Source organism: Centroberyx gerrardi, chromosome 18, assembly GCF_048128805.1.
Source record: "Centroberyx gerrardi isolate f3 chromosome 18, fCenGer3.hap1.cur.20231027, whole genome shotgun sequence".
In the NCBI taxonomy this organism is placed as follows: Eukaryota; Metazoa; Chordata; class Actinopteri; order Beryciformes; family Berycidae; genus Centroberyx; species Centroberyx gerrardi.
The window spans coordinates 5962965-5976160 of NC_136014.1; the positions used below are offsets into that span (position 1 = coordinate 5962965).

The following is a 13196-nucleotide window of genomic DNA, read 5'->3' on the forward strand; positions in this document are numbered from 1 at the left end:
TTTACTGAAGTCATTCTGCCTCAAGTCCTGATGTTGAAAAAATGAATTAAACATGCCTTTGACAAACAAAAGAAAATTGTTAAATATGCTTTGTACAGTGAAGATGGATTTTTAGGAATTCAAATCAAAATAACGAATTACAACCAACAATCTCAAAAACTTCTCCTTGACAGTCAGTACAACAAAATAGAGTTTGGATATTTTATGGGTGAAATGCCCCTTTAATTCCCTAAAAGCTGACTTAGAAGTCAAATAGTTACACGCTATACATGAAATCTGGTTTAGAACACATTCATAATATCTAAACAAGAGCTACATTACAGCCACATGGCACAACCCTGAATTCTCATTCAAACCTTATACCTTCATAAATTGTTCATGTTATGTTTATGCCATTTGTTACATAGTATTGGAACACCAAGGGAATTAATGAGCAGAATTATCACAGTAATCATTTCACTTAAACTTATTGCTCAATATCTCGGAACGACTGATTTCCAGCCACTGCTAGTAGCAGTCTGCTACAGTATGCTGGTGATTGTTTTTTGTCTGTCATCACTCTGGATTTTATGCAAGTGAATAAGGGAGGACTGCACACTCACCTTTAAAAGATGCCATTTACAGACCACAATTAAATGTGTTGGTGTACTGACTGCAATCTGCTTTCTAACGCGCCTCTTGAGGACAATGCACTCAAAATGGCCTTTTTTAAAAGAATATTTTTTACAGCTTTTCTGCTTTATTTGGAGGTACAAACCAGAGAGTGTGAGGAAAAAGTATAAACAAAGAGGCTATGACATGCAAAAATGATGATGAGCAACACTGGAGAGTACCAAAGCCCACTGAGCGACCAGAATAATAATTTGCCTTGTCTGAAACCTGAAGAGCAGACCTCAAGATTCCTCTAGCCTTGATCCATGATGATGACACACATTGGAGATAATGACACAATAACCAACAATCCTTTTTCTTAACAAAATTTTACTTGAGAAATTACACATCATTAGTAAAAGTGATCACCAGAAATAAACAGGTATGACTATCTTTTTCTACGTACATTAAGTACACTGTAATTATACACTATGATCATACAGCATGTGATATACGGTGATATAAAGTGTGACCAGAGGAAAAGGACAAGACAAGCCCAACTGAACTGGTGTCGTATTCCAGAGGTGGATATATTCTAACTCTACGTATTTTTATGTTAGGTGCACGTCCACATAAGTGTAAATCTTGCAGTGCAAAGTCATGATTGTCAAAGCTGCAGCACAACTGTGCACACAATAGCTTAGCAAGTAAGTACTAAGATACAAAAATAGGCTTTTCCTTTTCTTCAAGCAAAACAGACAAGTATAAGAGTGCAATATCATCTTGGAGTAATAGTGGTTACGCTTCTTCACAGAAAACAAGCAACATCCTAGACAATAAAGCCAGGACAGGACAGTGACGAGTAGCTCAGCTACAGGGCTCTCAGATGACGTAATGCGCCCTCTGGTGGCCATAGTGGAGGTACATCTGATTGTGTTTCTAAACCAGACAGAAATCAACAGATATGGTTCATTTCTGTGCTGTTTTTGACTGGGAACATTTCATCACTGATAAATCTGGTCAAATTTGTGTCTATATAATGTCAGCAAGCCAATTTATATTTCTGTTTGTGGTCACTGTCTTGTAAACACATCTGATTTACATACAAGCTAACATATCTAGAAGCTAGCGTTAGTGGCTAGCACGTTAACATGAGCTAGCTAATAGTGATGGGTCAGTTCACGAATCAATTGAAATTTTTAAACGATACTTTAACGTGATCAAGTAAAACAGAACTGAATCTAAATTTCAAATTGCTTCAGTGTCCGTGGTTGGACTGCGCTCTGTACAGTTCTAAGCGAGCCAAAGCGCTTGTAAACACAAAACAAGATTTTCGACACCCAGACCGAATACTACTAAATTGTGCAAACTGTACGAGTCGTTCAGTTTGTTCTGCAGTTCATTTGCTAGCATACGATTTAGTAGCTCAGTTGCTGAATTGGATGGAACGAACTGTTCAGTTGCTGTATCAGACTAAACAAACTGTTCAGGTAGGTAGGCAGTGCCACCGTTTGGTCAAAAGACACAGTACAAGCGTGAGTGCTTCGCTCAGTGGGTTCAGCGGTTCAGCTGCTAGTGCAAGGGTTAGTAGCTCACTTGCTGTATTCGACTGAACGAACCGCTCAGCTGCATAAGCAGTATCACCTTTTGGTCAAGACAGTACAAATGTGAGCGGTTCGTTCCTTCAGCAGTTTAGCGGTTCACTCAATGAACCAATTCTGTATATCAGTCAGTGAGCGTTTAACCCGTTTCCAGTTTTTATAGGAGACAACTGAATGGACACGATAGCAAGCTAGCAATAGCGGCTGAATCTGCCAGACTATTCTTTATGTTGAGTTTATACAGCTGTAGATTAGGCCAAATTCATGACGGTAGACAAGAGTCTACCAAATTTAGCACTATTTGAGACTGGACTTACCAACTACTTATAACGTTACTGAATGGATCTACACTCACGCCACAACAATCGTTTTCAGATATCTCTCTTTTTCTAGCCTGGTTGTTATATATTTACTTGTGCACAGCCAGTTCCCCAATGGACCTCCATGATGGCACCAGCCAGGGTTGATAGGAGATTTGTGACACAACTGCAGAACCTCTATTAGGGTACCACAAAAGCAGTGAGAACCCTCCACATCTTGATATGCTTGAATGGTTACAAAAGCCATTATGCAGTTGCTGTGCCTCAGTGTCTTCACTTACTGTCTGTCTCTAATGTTATTGTCTAGTTGTTGCTTTATTATCCCTGGTAACAACATCTCAGGGTTTGTTAAGACTTTGTCTCCTAACATGATCACCATGATGATCAGTGCTTTATGCACCTTCTGCCCCGTTTTCAGACACTTCTTGATTGTCTTTTCTCTAAGGACAAAAAGAGGTTTACTATCCATTATGTAACTAGCTGCTAACATCAACAGTTTCATGGCAGTAAAACATACATTTAAACAATTACTGGTCCCACTGGCCAAATTACGCCCAAAACTCATTGAACTTACTGTTTCACTCTGGTCTAAAGTTAAATCTTTAGCTTTAACTTCATTAAAGAGTAACTTAACGCCAAACCCAAATCTGTCTAAAGCCTGACATCTAATGGTAAAAAGCATGCTACTGAACTTGCCATCTGCTATTGGCTGATCTTTGGTATCAGGTGATGTCACCACCTGTTGTACTCTATAGAAGGTGACATCACCTGACACCGAAGATCAAGAGTAAAGATACTCTTTAATGATTTGAAAAAATCACCAGAATTGGTACACTGAATATTTGAAAGCATATTATTTGACAGTGGGATTTTCCAAACTCATGCCAACTCCCTTAACCACTCAATTTTGAGAGATCAAATAATTCACCATTTTGCAGATGGTTCCAGTAAAATATCTCTCCAATCATCATGTCAACTAGTTTTGTGCAAAGCAGAGTGCAGCATTGCTAAACATTAGAGCACGGAGCAAGGCTGCATTTTGCACTTGAAACACTTTGATGCATTTGAACTCTTTTGACGGCAATTAGACAGGTGTAAAAACCCTGTCGCTCCGCTGGCTGCACTGACTACTGGGGTTCATCGCCATTGCTGCTGGGAGTCCAGGTATTTGAGGGGCCGCTGCCGGAGCTGCGGGGCCGCGGAGGAAACTCCGTCTGGTCCATGGACTCCTGCTGGGGAGGCTGGCGAGACAGGCGGGAGCTGTGCATGATGTGGGCGTCCAACATCTCCAGCAACAGGTCATACAAAGGCACCATGTTCTTCATTTTCATGCAGTGGAGGTGGTCCATGCCTTTGTTACTGCACAGGTGACAGGCAGGAGAAAAGACAGGGACAGAGTAATGGAGGACGGCTCGCTGGCGGCTTTTCTGTCATAATGACTTTTGGGATTGACTGGGATGTAGTCCAATCATGATGATGGGAGAGTCATCATGTCTTGGGGGAAAGATGTTGTAGCGGTGACATTTGGCTGTGAGGACTATATTGTGGCTTTGTTCAGTATGGGGACTATAAAATTGCTGCACACTAATGATTGCAGTTTTATTTCCAAAAAGTCAACATCTCAGGAACTGAGAAAACTAGCTTACTAGACTCTTCCATTGACATCCATATGTCATTTTACAAGGGGTTATGAATGGTTTGGTTTTTGCATGAGACAATGTAAGCCATCAAATACAGTAAAAAATATCAATATTATACATGTTTCTAAAGGACACCAACAACACGTATCAAGATGTTCGAAGAGTATGTAACTGAGAAGTGTCCACTTTCCACTCGGTGTCACAGCCAACAAGGTTGGAAGCAGACAACTGAATAGTTTTGGTGACAATACATTGATACTTTTGTCATTGTTTAGGGTGGACAGACTACAGACGGAGGAAAAACAATGATAAAGTACTGCAGAACAAAAGACCTGATCCTGCAAGCAAATACCCACCGTCAGCTTGTTTTATGAAAGGGCTGCAATGTAATTAGAAACTTTAGACTTTTCATGGGCAATAATGGTGCTAGGAAAAAAGTGACTGGAGGTCCTTATACCTGGCGTGGCGAATGTGGGAGAGCAGCATGAGCAGGTGGGCGAGGCGGGTGTACTGCTGGCGGAAGGTCAGGCCGGTTTTGGCGATGGCCCACACCAGCGCGTCCGTCACCGCGTCCAGCAGATGCAGCAGCTTGGAGCGACTCTGCAGCTCCTCGCCGCCCTCTGAGGAGCTTAGGCACATGTCTGGCAACACACACACACACAGAGACATGCACACATTTGTGCAGAAACACACTGCATGTAGTTTTACTACAGTTTAAGGCCTGTACACTGGCATGGACTCATCAACGTTAGATCTTTTCCTCTCTTGTCCCTTTGGTTTCCTTTGGTATAAAGCATCACAGACCGGCCAGATTGGTTAACATGAGCGTGCTGTGTGCAGTTTACTGACGTCACCTTACAAAATTCAAACACTTACCTCCTGCTGCCATTTGGGGCCACCAACGTGTGAAATTGCATAGAGCAGCTTTAAAGAGGGTTTTTTAATAGGATGCGACAATATTTAACCCTAACCTCATTTAATTAAATACAGAAAAGACACAAATAGCTTCCCAATGTAACCGCTCAGAATAGAGGACCTGACCCAACTCACTCGTAAACAGGTACCTCCTGTTACTCAGTGCATTCGACAGAGCCAATGAGAGCAGAGACGGTGACTCAAACTATACACAGTGTTCCCATTAGGTTTTTCACTGGTGAGTTATTTAGCCTGTTCCCCTTGCCAACCCTCTGCAGACTCACAAAGAGATAGGATTACAGTCTGAGGCACCAATCAAACACTCCACCACGGTTTCACATAAGGGTGCATCACACACACACACACACACGCACACACTCACTCACTCACTCACTGGAGTTAAGGAGGATCATGGCCTTGAGGCAAACGTACTCCTCCCTCTGCAGCTTGAGCTCTCTCACCCTGGACGTGGCGGCCAGCAGCATATCAAAGATCTCCACAAAGCCCTGGACACAGCTGCCCTCATCTCTGCCGGGGCAACACACACACACACACACACACACACACACACACACATTAACAATTACTTGTGCACACTCCACACATCATCACCAACTTCCAAGTTAGGCAAAAATCATTTGATGAAATTTTGTAGTGAAGTGGCATACCCACTGGCATATATTTAACTAGGATGGTCCCACTGCCAAGAAGTAGTACAGTATGTTATAGTCACAATGGAAAATTACTTTTTCACTTTGTTAGCTAATTTTCAGTGCCATAATATACACCTATTTAACAATAAATGCCAAAAAACGTTTTGTATTTTTATATCAAAATCCCATTACTTTTACTTCCTGGAAAACAGTGTATCTTTAATGGCGACCTCATCATGTACCAGTAGGCGTACATAAAAATTGCTACCAATAACGCCATCACAAATTTTTTAACAGGCCACAAAATAAAAAACAATACCAACTTTAGATTACTAAAAGGTTTGTCTTCAACTTTGGATAATGCTGATCGCCTACAATTACTTCACATACTGTATGCTAAGTGTTAGCATGTGCAGCAGACAGAACTATCTACTGGAGACACAGACGTATATTGGGTAAGTTGACCAATGGGCCAAAAAGTCGGTGTAGTCCTTTAAAGGAATATAGTTTTGGAAAGATTGTCCAGTCCAATAAAAACGGGCGGTTCTTCCTGCCAGTCAAATGGGAACAGGAGATTTCAGCATGGTGTTACCTGCTCAAGCTAAGGTCGGGGGAGAAGATGAGTTTCCCCGGATGGTCCACAGACCGCCACATCAGTCCGATCATCAGCACCTCCAGCCAGCAGCACTCCAGTAGGTGCACTTGGTCCAACAGACCGAGCTCTATAAACCCTGGGGAAAAGAAATCAGGTAAGATCTACAGCACATATACCACAAATCAAACAACATATAGACACTGGTTATGCTTACTTCTAATACGGGGGAAGAAATGATGATCCCAATAGTAATATAAGGACTGCTCACCACCATGTTTTTTGTTGACGTCAAAATGTACCCATAATGCTGTGAGTTTCCGTGCCACAGTAACTTGTTTAATGGGAGTCAGTCAGGCATCTTAACCAGGTTTCTCATTATCAGAGTGTGAGCTTACCTGGTTATTCTGATCTGATTCTGAAGTTATGATGTTCACATGCATTGCCCCAAAACCAGGTTACATGAGTAACTGGGTAAACAACGGAATTCTCTGTGCATGTTAATGTAGTCTTTGACAAGTATGACGTACTGTCACAGTCTGTGCTATTATCTGATTTCAGGCTGAGACCTACTCTACCTGCCAAGGGCACACAAACATCTCAGTTTAAGGTGAGATAAATGGCTGCAGTGCTTTTCAGACCACAGCTGAAATCAACATCCAGTGAAGCAGCAGTCATTAAATGTTGTCATATCATGCAGAGAGGCAGTCTGAATCAATCAGCATGCAGAGACACTTTCTGAAAACACTTGGGTCACAGCTCATCCAATTCCAATTTTAACACCGCTACTCAATTTTGGAATATTGAGGCTCAAATGCTGAATAAAGCAAGGACAATTACTCTGTGTCTGGCCAAGGCAAGTCATTATACTAAACCGCTCACTGCACACTAATATAACCTGACTTGTAAACAAGGGGACATTCAGCAGAACTGAGCAGCTCTGCAGGGATGTAGAAAAAGATAAGAGGAGTGAAATAATATCCGGATATGCTCAATTTTTATCTGGCTGTTATTTGAGCTACCATATCCATTTTTAAAAGATGCTTTGTGTAATCTGCAAGTAAACAAAATAAGCAGCGAGTCTCTAGTGAAATATACTTTACTATTTAACTAGGATCCCTATTTGTCATTTCGATAGGATTCTATAAGAGGCGACACTGGTGAAAAATGAATGCTAGAAAAATCAAACTTTTGTCTTGTAGTTGCTGTCTAAAGCAGAGATGTTTAGATGTCCACAAATATCTGTTTTCATAAGCAAAAACTTCAATATTGATTACCCATCAGTAGATAGAATAGATTCACTTTTGTTGGGTTACAAAGTCAGTCTCAAGTTATTAGGAAACATTTCTAGTGTAAGATTTCTGTGTAAGATTTCTGTGTAAGATTTGAGAAAAATGGAAAACTGATAAACAATGCATAAGTATGGACAACTAGAAAGAAAGCTGGCAAATGAACAAGGATATACAAAAAATGTGTCACTGTCTTATTTCAATATAAGCTTGCGACTTGTATGTATTACTGGAGATCAATAAATGACAGCAAAATATTTATATAATGCTCTAAATGTAAAATTGAAAATGATTCACTGCTTCGTGCTTTGTGGGAATGTAGAGAGGTTCAACATCTGTGGAAGCATGGCTGCAGAGGACATTCATACATCAAATCAGAACTAATATAAAGTATGCATCATCATGTTATCATTGATTTGGTAAAAAAAACTATTATTTCAGAACTGGAAATCAACCAGATGCTCCACTGTGCAAGAATGGAAATGGTAGGGGAGAGAGGGGTAAGTTGACTCTGTGGGTAAGATGAGCGACCCCTTGTTTCTAGGAGACCATATAGAAAATTGATTGTGATCACAGATTAAAGAAGAGTATATTTTTCTGAATCTGTGATGGAGGAGAGCACATGGAGAGAGTGGTGACCCAGGTAAAAAAAAAAAAGGGATTTTTACTGTCAGGTCATTTCATCATGGCGAAGATGTCATGATTCTTCTGTCTAAATGGAAGTCGACTCGTTTAGGGCTTTATGAAATATTAATTTAAAGCTTTATAAGATGCAATATAAGGTCATGAACTTAGCATAACAGTGGGCCAGAGTTACTGTGTGAAGCAGTTTTGTCAAACTGGTGGCTGTGGGGTAAAATGTGCCACTAGCCCTGGGGCAACTACGGAGAATGATTTATTCTCTATGGATACCTAACAACCTTAAGTTTACATTGCAAGTACTGTTTGAAATAAATACAAAACAGGATAGCAGTTTTTTAAATGAACTATAACTATTGCTATTGTTTATGATTACAAAACAATACTTTTTCACCCTTGAAAATAGTTTAAAGATCATTTCAGGCAGTGAAAAAGAACAATATACAACATACATTTAAGGCAGAAGCTGACAAGTTACAAGTACAATAAAAGTGCTATCAACTCTGTGTTCTTTAAAATCAGTGTCCGGGTGAGGGAGCAGCTGCTACAGAGCAGAGCACAACAGGCTGGCCACTCTGCTAAAAACAGAGGAGGTTCCATCCAACAGACAGAACAGTCTCAGAAACAGCAGGCTCAGAAACAGACTATGCTGAATAGCCCTGAGTGTCTGTGTATGCTAAATGTGGGTCGCGCGCGTGTGTGTGTGTGTGTGTGTGTGTGTGTGTGTGTGTATGAAATAGCGAGGCCGGTATCAAATGGTTTCAAAACAACCCTTTTAACCTTTCAGAGCACTTAGATAAGACAACAACTTTTATCTATGTCCAGATCATTATGCACATACACACACACACACACACACACACACGCACACACACTAACCTGGAATCTTCTTGGCCCAGCTGATCATGTGAACCAGCTCCTTATCAGCCAGGTTGGTGAGCGACATCATGACGTTTGCCTCGGTCAGCGGCCTCCTCATGTCCCTCATGAGGTAGATCTCCGGCGGCTCCGCCTCCATGATCCGCTGAATCAGCTGCTCTGGGGTCAGCGCGGGAGGGTGGGGCTCATTTAGCGAACCAGCCGCCGGTCCGGTCAACGCCTCCCTCTTTGGTCCGTTGGGTCCGCCCCGTGACGAGAAGCGGGTTGCGCGCCTTATCTGGGGGCTCCTGTAGTTTCCACGCTCCCTGCGCATACCTGAGCCACAGAAAACATTTTTTTGCTGTTGTCATGTGTCAAAAACCTTATTTTTTTATTTTCATGTTGTAACTTAAGTTGAAGTGTTACATAGTCCTCTATAGGTTGAGAGAATTCTGTGTTACAAGCACTACTACCATCTAACTACCATCATAAACTATGACATTTTTTCAAAAAATTTCAAAAACTGACCTGCATTGCTTCATTGTAATTAAATAAGACCCAAACAAATGTGAGTATATATTTATTAGATAGCCTATTTATTGCATTGGTAATTGCACATAAAGTTAAAGGCTCATACAGGCCTTATAAACAGGGTGTGGGTCATACTGCCAAGCTCTTAAAATCCCCCACAGTTCCCAGCAATCTGCTCCACTTCAAACAGCTGTTGAATTGATTGATTTTGCATGGAAGTGATGAACTACTACTATGACTGTTAGAGTAGGGATGATGGTTTTCTCATCATCCAGATACTGGTCTGGGTATGAAAAGGAGGGGGACATGCTGGCACCAGATAACAATAATAAGATAGTGTGATGGTACGAACAAACAATACTGTTATCTGATAGAGCTACAAGAGACCAGGGTTTGACATATATGGCTTTTCGAAAGCAGATACCGATATTTTTGTACTGAAGCTGCCATTACCCAACATAGCACATTGAGGGGGTACTATCTGCAGTGGAAAACCAAGTGGTACTACCAAAAGCGAGTAGAGTTGAGTAGAGTCGAGTCGAGTTGAGCCGGTACCATGCGGTGGAAAAGCGGCTTTAATGTCTTTCAATTTAACCATTTTCATGCTAAAAATTACAAATACTCAGTGTTTCCTCTTCAGAACTTTATTCTTGTCGGGGAGGAAAAGCCTCTGAAACAGCATTTAGACCATCATGGGACACTAAAACTCTCCATTGAAACCCAGACTAATACAATTCTTTTAGCAGCTCTTTAAGGCAGGATGACCCACCACACCTATTGGATACCTAGTCAAGATAAAGTTCCTTGTTCGATGGGGGCAGAAAAAGATGTAAAATGCGACAACTCCTAAATGAAACAGAAGGGTAATAATCAAATAAGGTAGAGATCAGAGAGATACAAACCACACTTGGTCATGCCAACTTCGTAGCATTTGCGAAGGCGACAGGCCTGGCAGCTCTTGCGGCGGTTCTTGTCTATAGTGCACTGATTGGTCGCTGGGCAGATGTAGTCATTGTGTCCTGAAAGAGAGAGTAGTTGTAAGAAGAGGGGGAGAGGGGCAGAAAGGGAAGCCCAAGACAAGTGTGAGGGAAGACCAAGACAAAAAGACAGGGGAGGGAGAGAGAAAAGGGGAGATGAGAGGGATCAGGGGAAAGAAAGGCGGAATCCCAACGTCCGGACGTACGGACTTTGACGCACGCTTCCGCTGAGTCCACAAGGGCTTAGCGCTGTCTCACTGCAAAATCAGCAAGTGCTTAAGGGTTCTGATGCCAAGCCTGTCTTGTTTCTCCTTTTTTAACACCATTTCAAGCCCTTTCACCCTCTTGCACTCACGCACTACACTGAACACATTGACCAAAGTCCGCGAAGGCTCAGTCCGAAAGTCCGCAAGTCAGGAGTCTGGACATTGGGATTCAGTTAAATTGTCAGGCAACAATAAACCGAAGCACTTACCACCAACCATAAATCATTAAAAAGGGATTCAAATGGGTGTAATTGTTGCATTTTAGATAAATCTTCTAATGAAGTTGGGGAACTTTCCAGTAAATACTTAGCTGTCCTACAGGAGCATTGCTTTCTTATCTGAACCAACTGAAGGCAAGATCCAACCTAAAACAGCAGTCCCATGTTATTCCTATGATCTTAGACACTTCACGACAAGATATGAATAAGTCTCCAAACAGTAAAAATGAGAGATTCAAGATTCCCATGATGGATTCGTTGAGTAGGAGACTAACACAGGTGTATATTCTGGTTCCTAGATTTTAACGCTGCAGTAATAGATAGGATAGAAATAAGAACAGAGCAGTACAGAACATTTCTACAATACAGGCACATGTGTGTTTTTGCACCTCACCTTGGATGCTCCTCTTGAAGAAGGCCTTACATCCCTCACATGACCAGACCCCATAGTGGTATCCTGAGGCGTAGTCATGACACACGGCGCAGTAGTGGAGGTCTGCCTTCCCCCCCGATGACACCACAGCCTCCTCGCTGTCCTGGGAACGCCTCCTCACGCTCTTACTAACACACAAGAAGAGTCATTTCTCTTCAACACAAGAAACGCTTAGGAAAGAATAAGCAGTTGTTTAATTAAAAATGCCACATGTTGCATTTTGTGTTTAACTTTGTGTGCATTCTTAAACAGCATGTAGTGTAATTAAGAGAGAATTCATCTATGAACCAGTTTTGTCTTGTTGTAACTAAGGCATTCGCTGGGGAAAAAAAGTTTTTTCCAGGCACAGATTTAACCTTTGCATTTGCCAGTGCAGGTTTGGATGAAAAAGCATGAGGATCAGGATTTCATGGTTACAAACACTGGGAATAAACAATGTGGCATTCGTCCATTCAAGGATGAATGTTTTCATCAGCCTTGCCAACTTGGCAATACTGAATGCTTATGTAAGTAAACATCACAATCAAATTTGGATTAATTAGTTTCGAGTGGAATGAAGGAGGTGTGAGTTGTTTCCCCCAGAGCATATTAGCATTTGTTGAATATTCAAGAAATACCCTTTCTGACTCACCTGAATTCAGTTGTGGATATCTCAAATTGGAATTTTGATCCATCAAATATAAATTTTGACATGTCACAGTCTTTTTTCAATGAAAGTGGAAAAATGGAGATTTGGAGTTGGTATGTTCATTAGTGGAAAAGGAACTACAGATATGTATTTCTGAGTAACAGACATCTATAAATCAGTTACAAGTAGTCAAAATGTAACTTTGACTGGTTAAAATGCAATGCTTATGTTTTATAGAAAGCTTATTTTATCATTCTGAGTGTGTTTAAATGTTAAAACGACTTGCCATACCCAGGGAGCGATGCACTATCATACCTTTCCATCAAGACGCTGTCCCGCGGCGACAGCTCCACCCACTGACTGTGGATTGGCTGGCCATGCTGGGGCCGGGACTGGGAGCGGTGCAGGGGTATCGGCGGCCCCACGTGGCCGTGGCCGTGGCCGGGCCAGAACACCGAGGGGCTCAGGGACTGACGGACAGCGGGGCAATCCGACAAGTTGGGACCGGCGTAACTGAAAATAGCGGGACTGTAGAAAGGTATGGTGAAGTCGTGGCCGAGGTCGGTGTACGGGGACGGGATGCAAATGGGCTGGCCGCTTTCGAGGGACAGGCCGGGTGAGGAGGAGCTGAGGACGGGGGACAGGACGCGAGCGCCGACTCGGCTGGAATCCACCTCCTGGAGCTGCAGAAGGGGCTGCTCCCTCTCTGGGGAGGAGGCAGACATCGCAACTACAGATGGTCTCAGTAGCACTAGATTTACTACATCATCAGCAAGGGATAAGGGAGTCTGGGATAGAGGAAAGTTTTTCCCTGGTGTAGAATGGACTATGGTAATGTCATTATCTACAACTACTGAAAAAACTGGCCCAGAATCACAGCAGATCTACAAGTACCGGTGGCTTTTACTGCCAACCTACACACGCCCGAGCAGTTTCATGTTACTCACATTATAAATTCTCAGCACACGTTCCACAGACACGTATCCGACCAGGTTTGTTTTGACTCTGCTCAGCGGGAAATGCTAATGTGAGGATGGATTACATC

The 13196-nt window shown here is 42.1% G+C and overlaps 1 protein-coding gene across 2 annotated transcripts; it reads right to left on the reverse strand.

Moving 5' to 3' along the window:
- Positions 1-3639: 3639 nt before the first annotated feature.
- esr2a (estrogen receptor 2a) lies at positions 3640-12876 on the reverse strand. 2 transcript variants are annotated; one of them, XM_071921315.2, is made up of 8 exons: positions 12467-12876; positions 11485-11645; positions 10532-10648; positions 9120-9434; positions 6313-6451; positions 5462-5595; positions 4610-4793; positions 3640-3871 (listed from the first exon to the last, which is right to left on the reverse strand). In XM_071921315.2, exons 1-8 carry the CDS (start codon positions 12874-12876, stop codon positions 3640-3642), a joined length of 1692 nt encoding a protein of 563 aa, XP_071777416.2. The 2 variants fall into 2 exon arrangements, with proteins under 2 accessions (XP_071777416.2, XP_071777415.2); XM_071921314.2 differs by having other exon boundaries at positions 11485-11651.
- Between the last annotated feature and the right edge of the window lie 320 nt (positions 12877-13196).

Bases quoted from the DNA above. Each gene is read 5' to 3' on its own strand.
- esr2a (XM_071921314.2), bottom strand. From the start codon at position 12,876: ATGTCTGCCTCCTCCCCAGAGAGGGAGCAGCCCCTTCTGCAGCTCCAG. The intron at 5,596-6,312 runs GTAACACCATGC...TTGCCCCGGCAG, and splicing joins CCCGACCTTAGCTTGAGCAG to AGATGAGGGCAGCTGTGTCC. The intron at 3,872-4,609 runs GTATAAGGACCT...TCACCTGTGCAG, and splicing joins TCCCACATTCGCCACGCCAG to TAACAAAGGCATGGACCACC.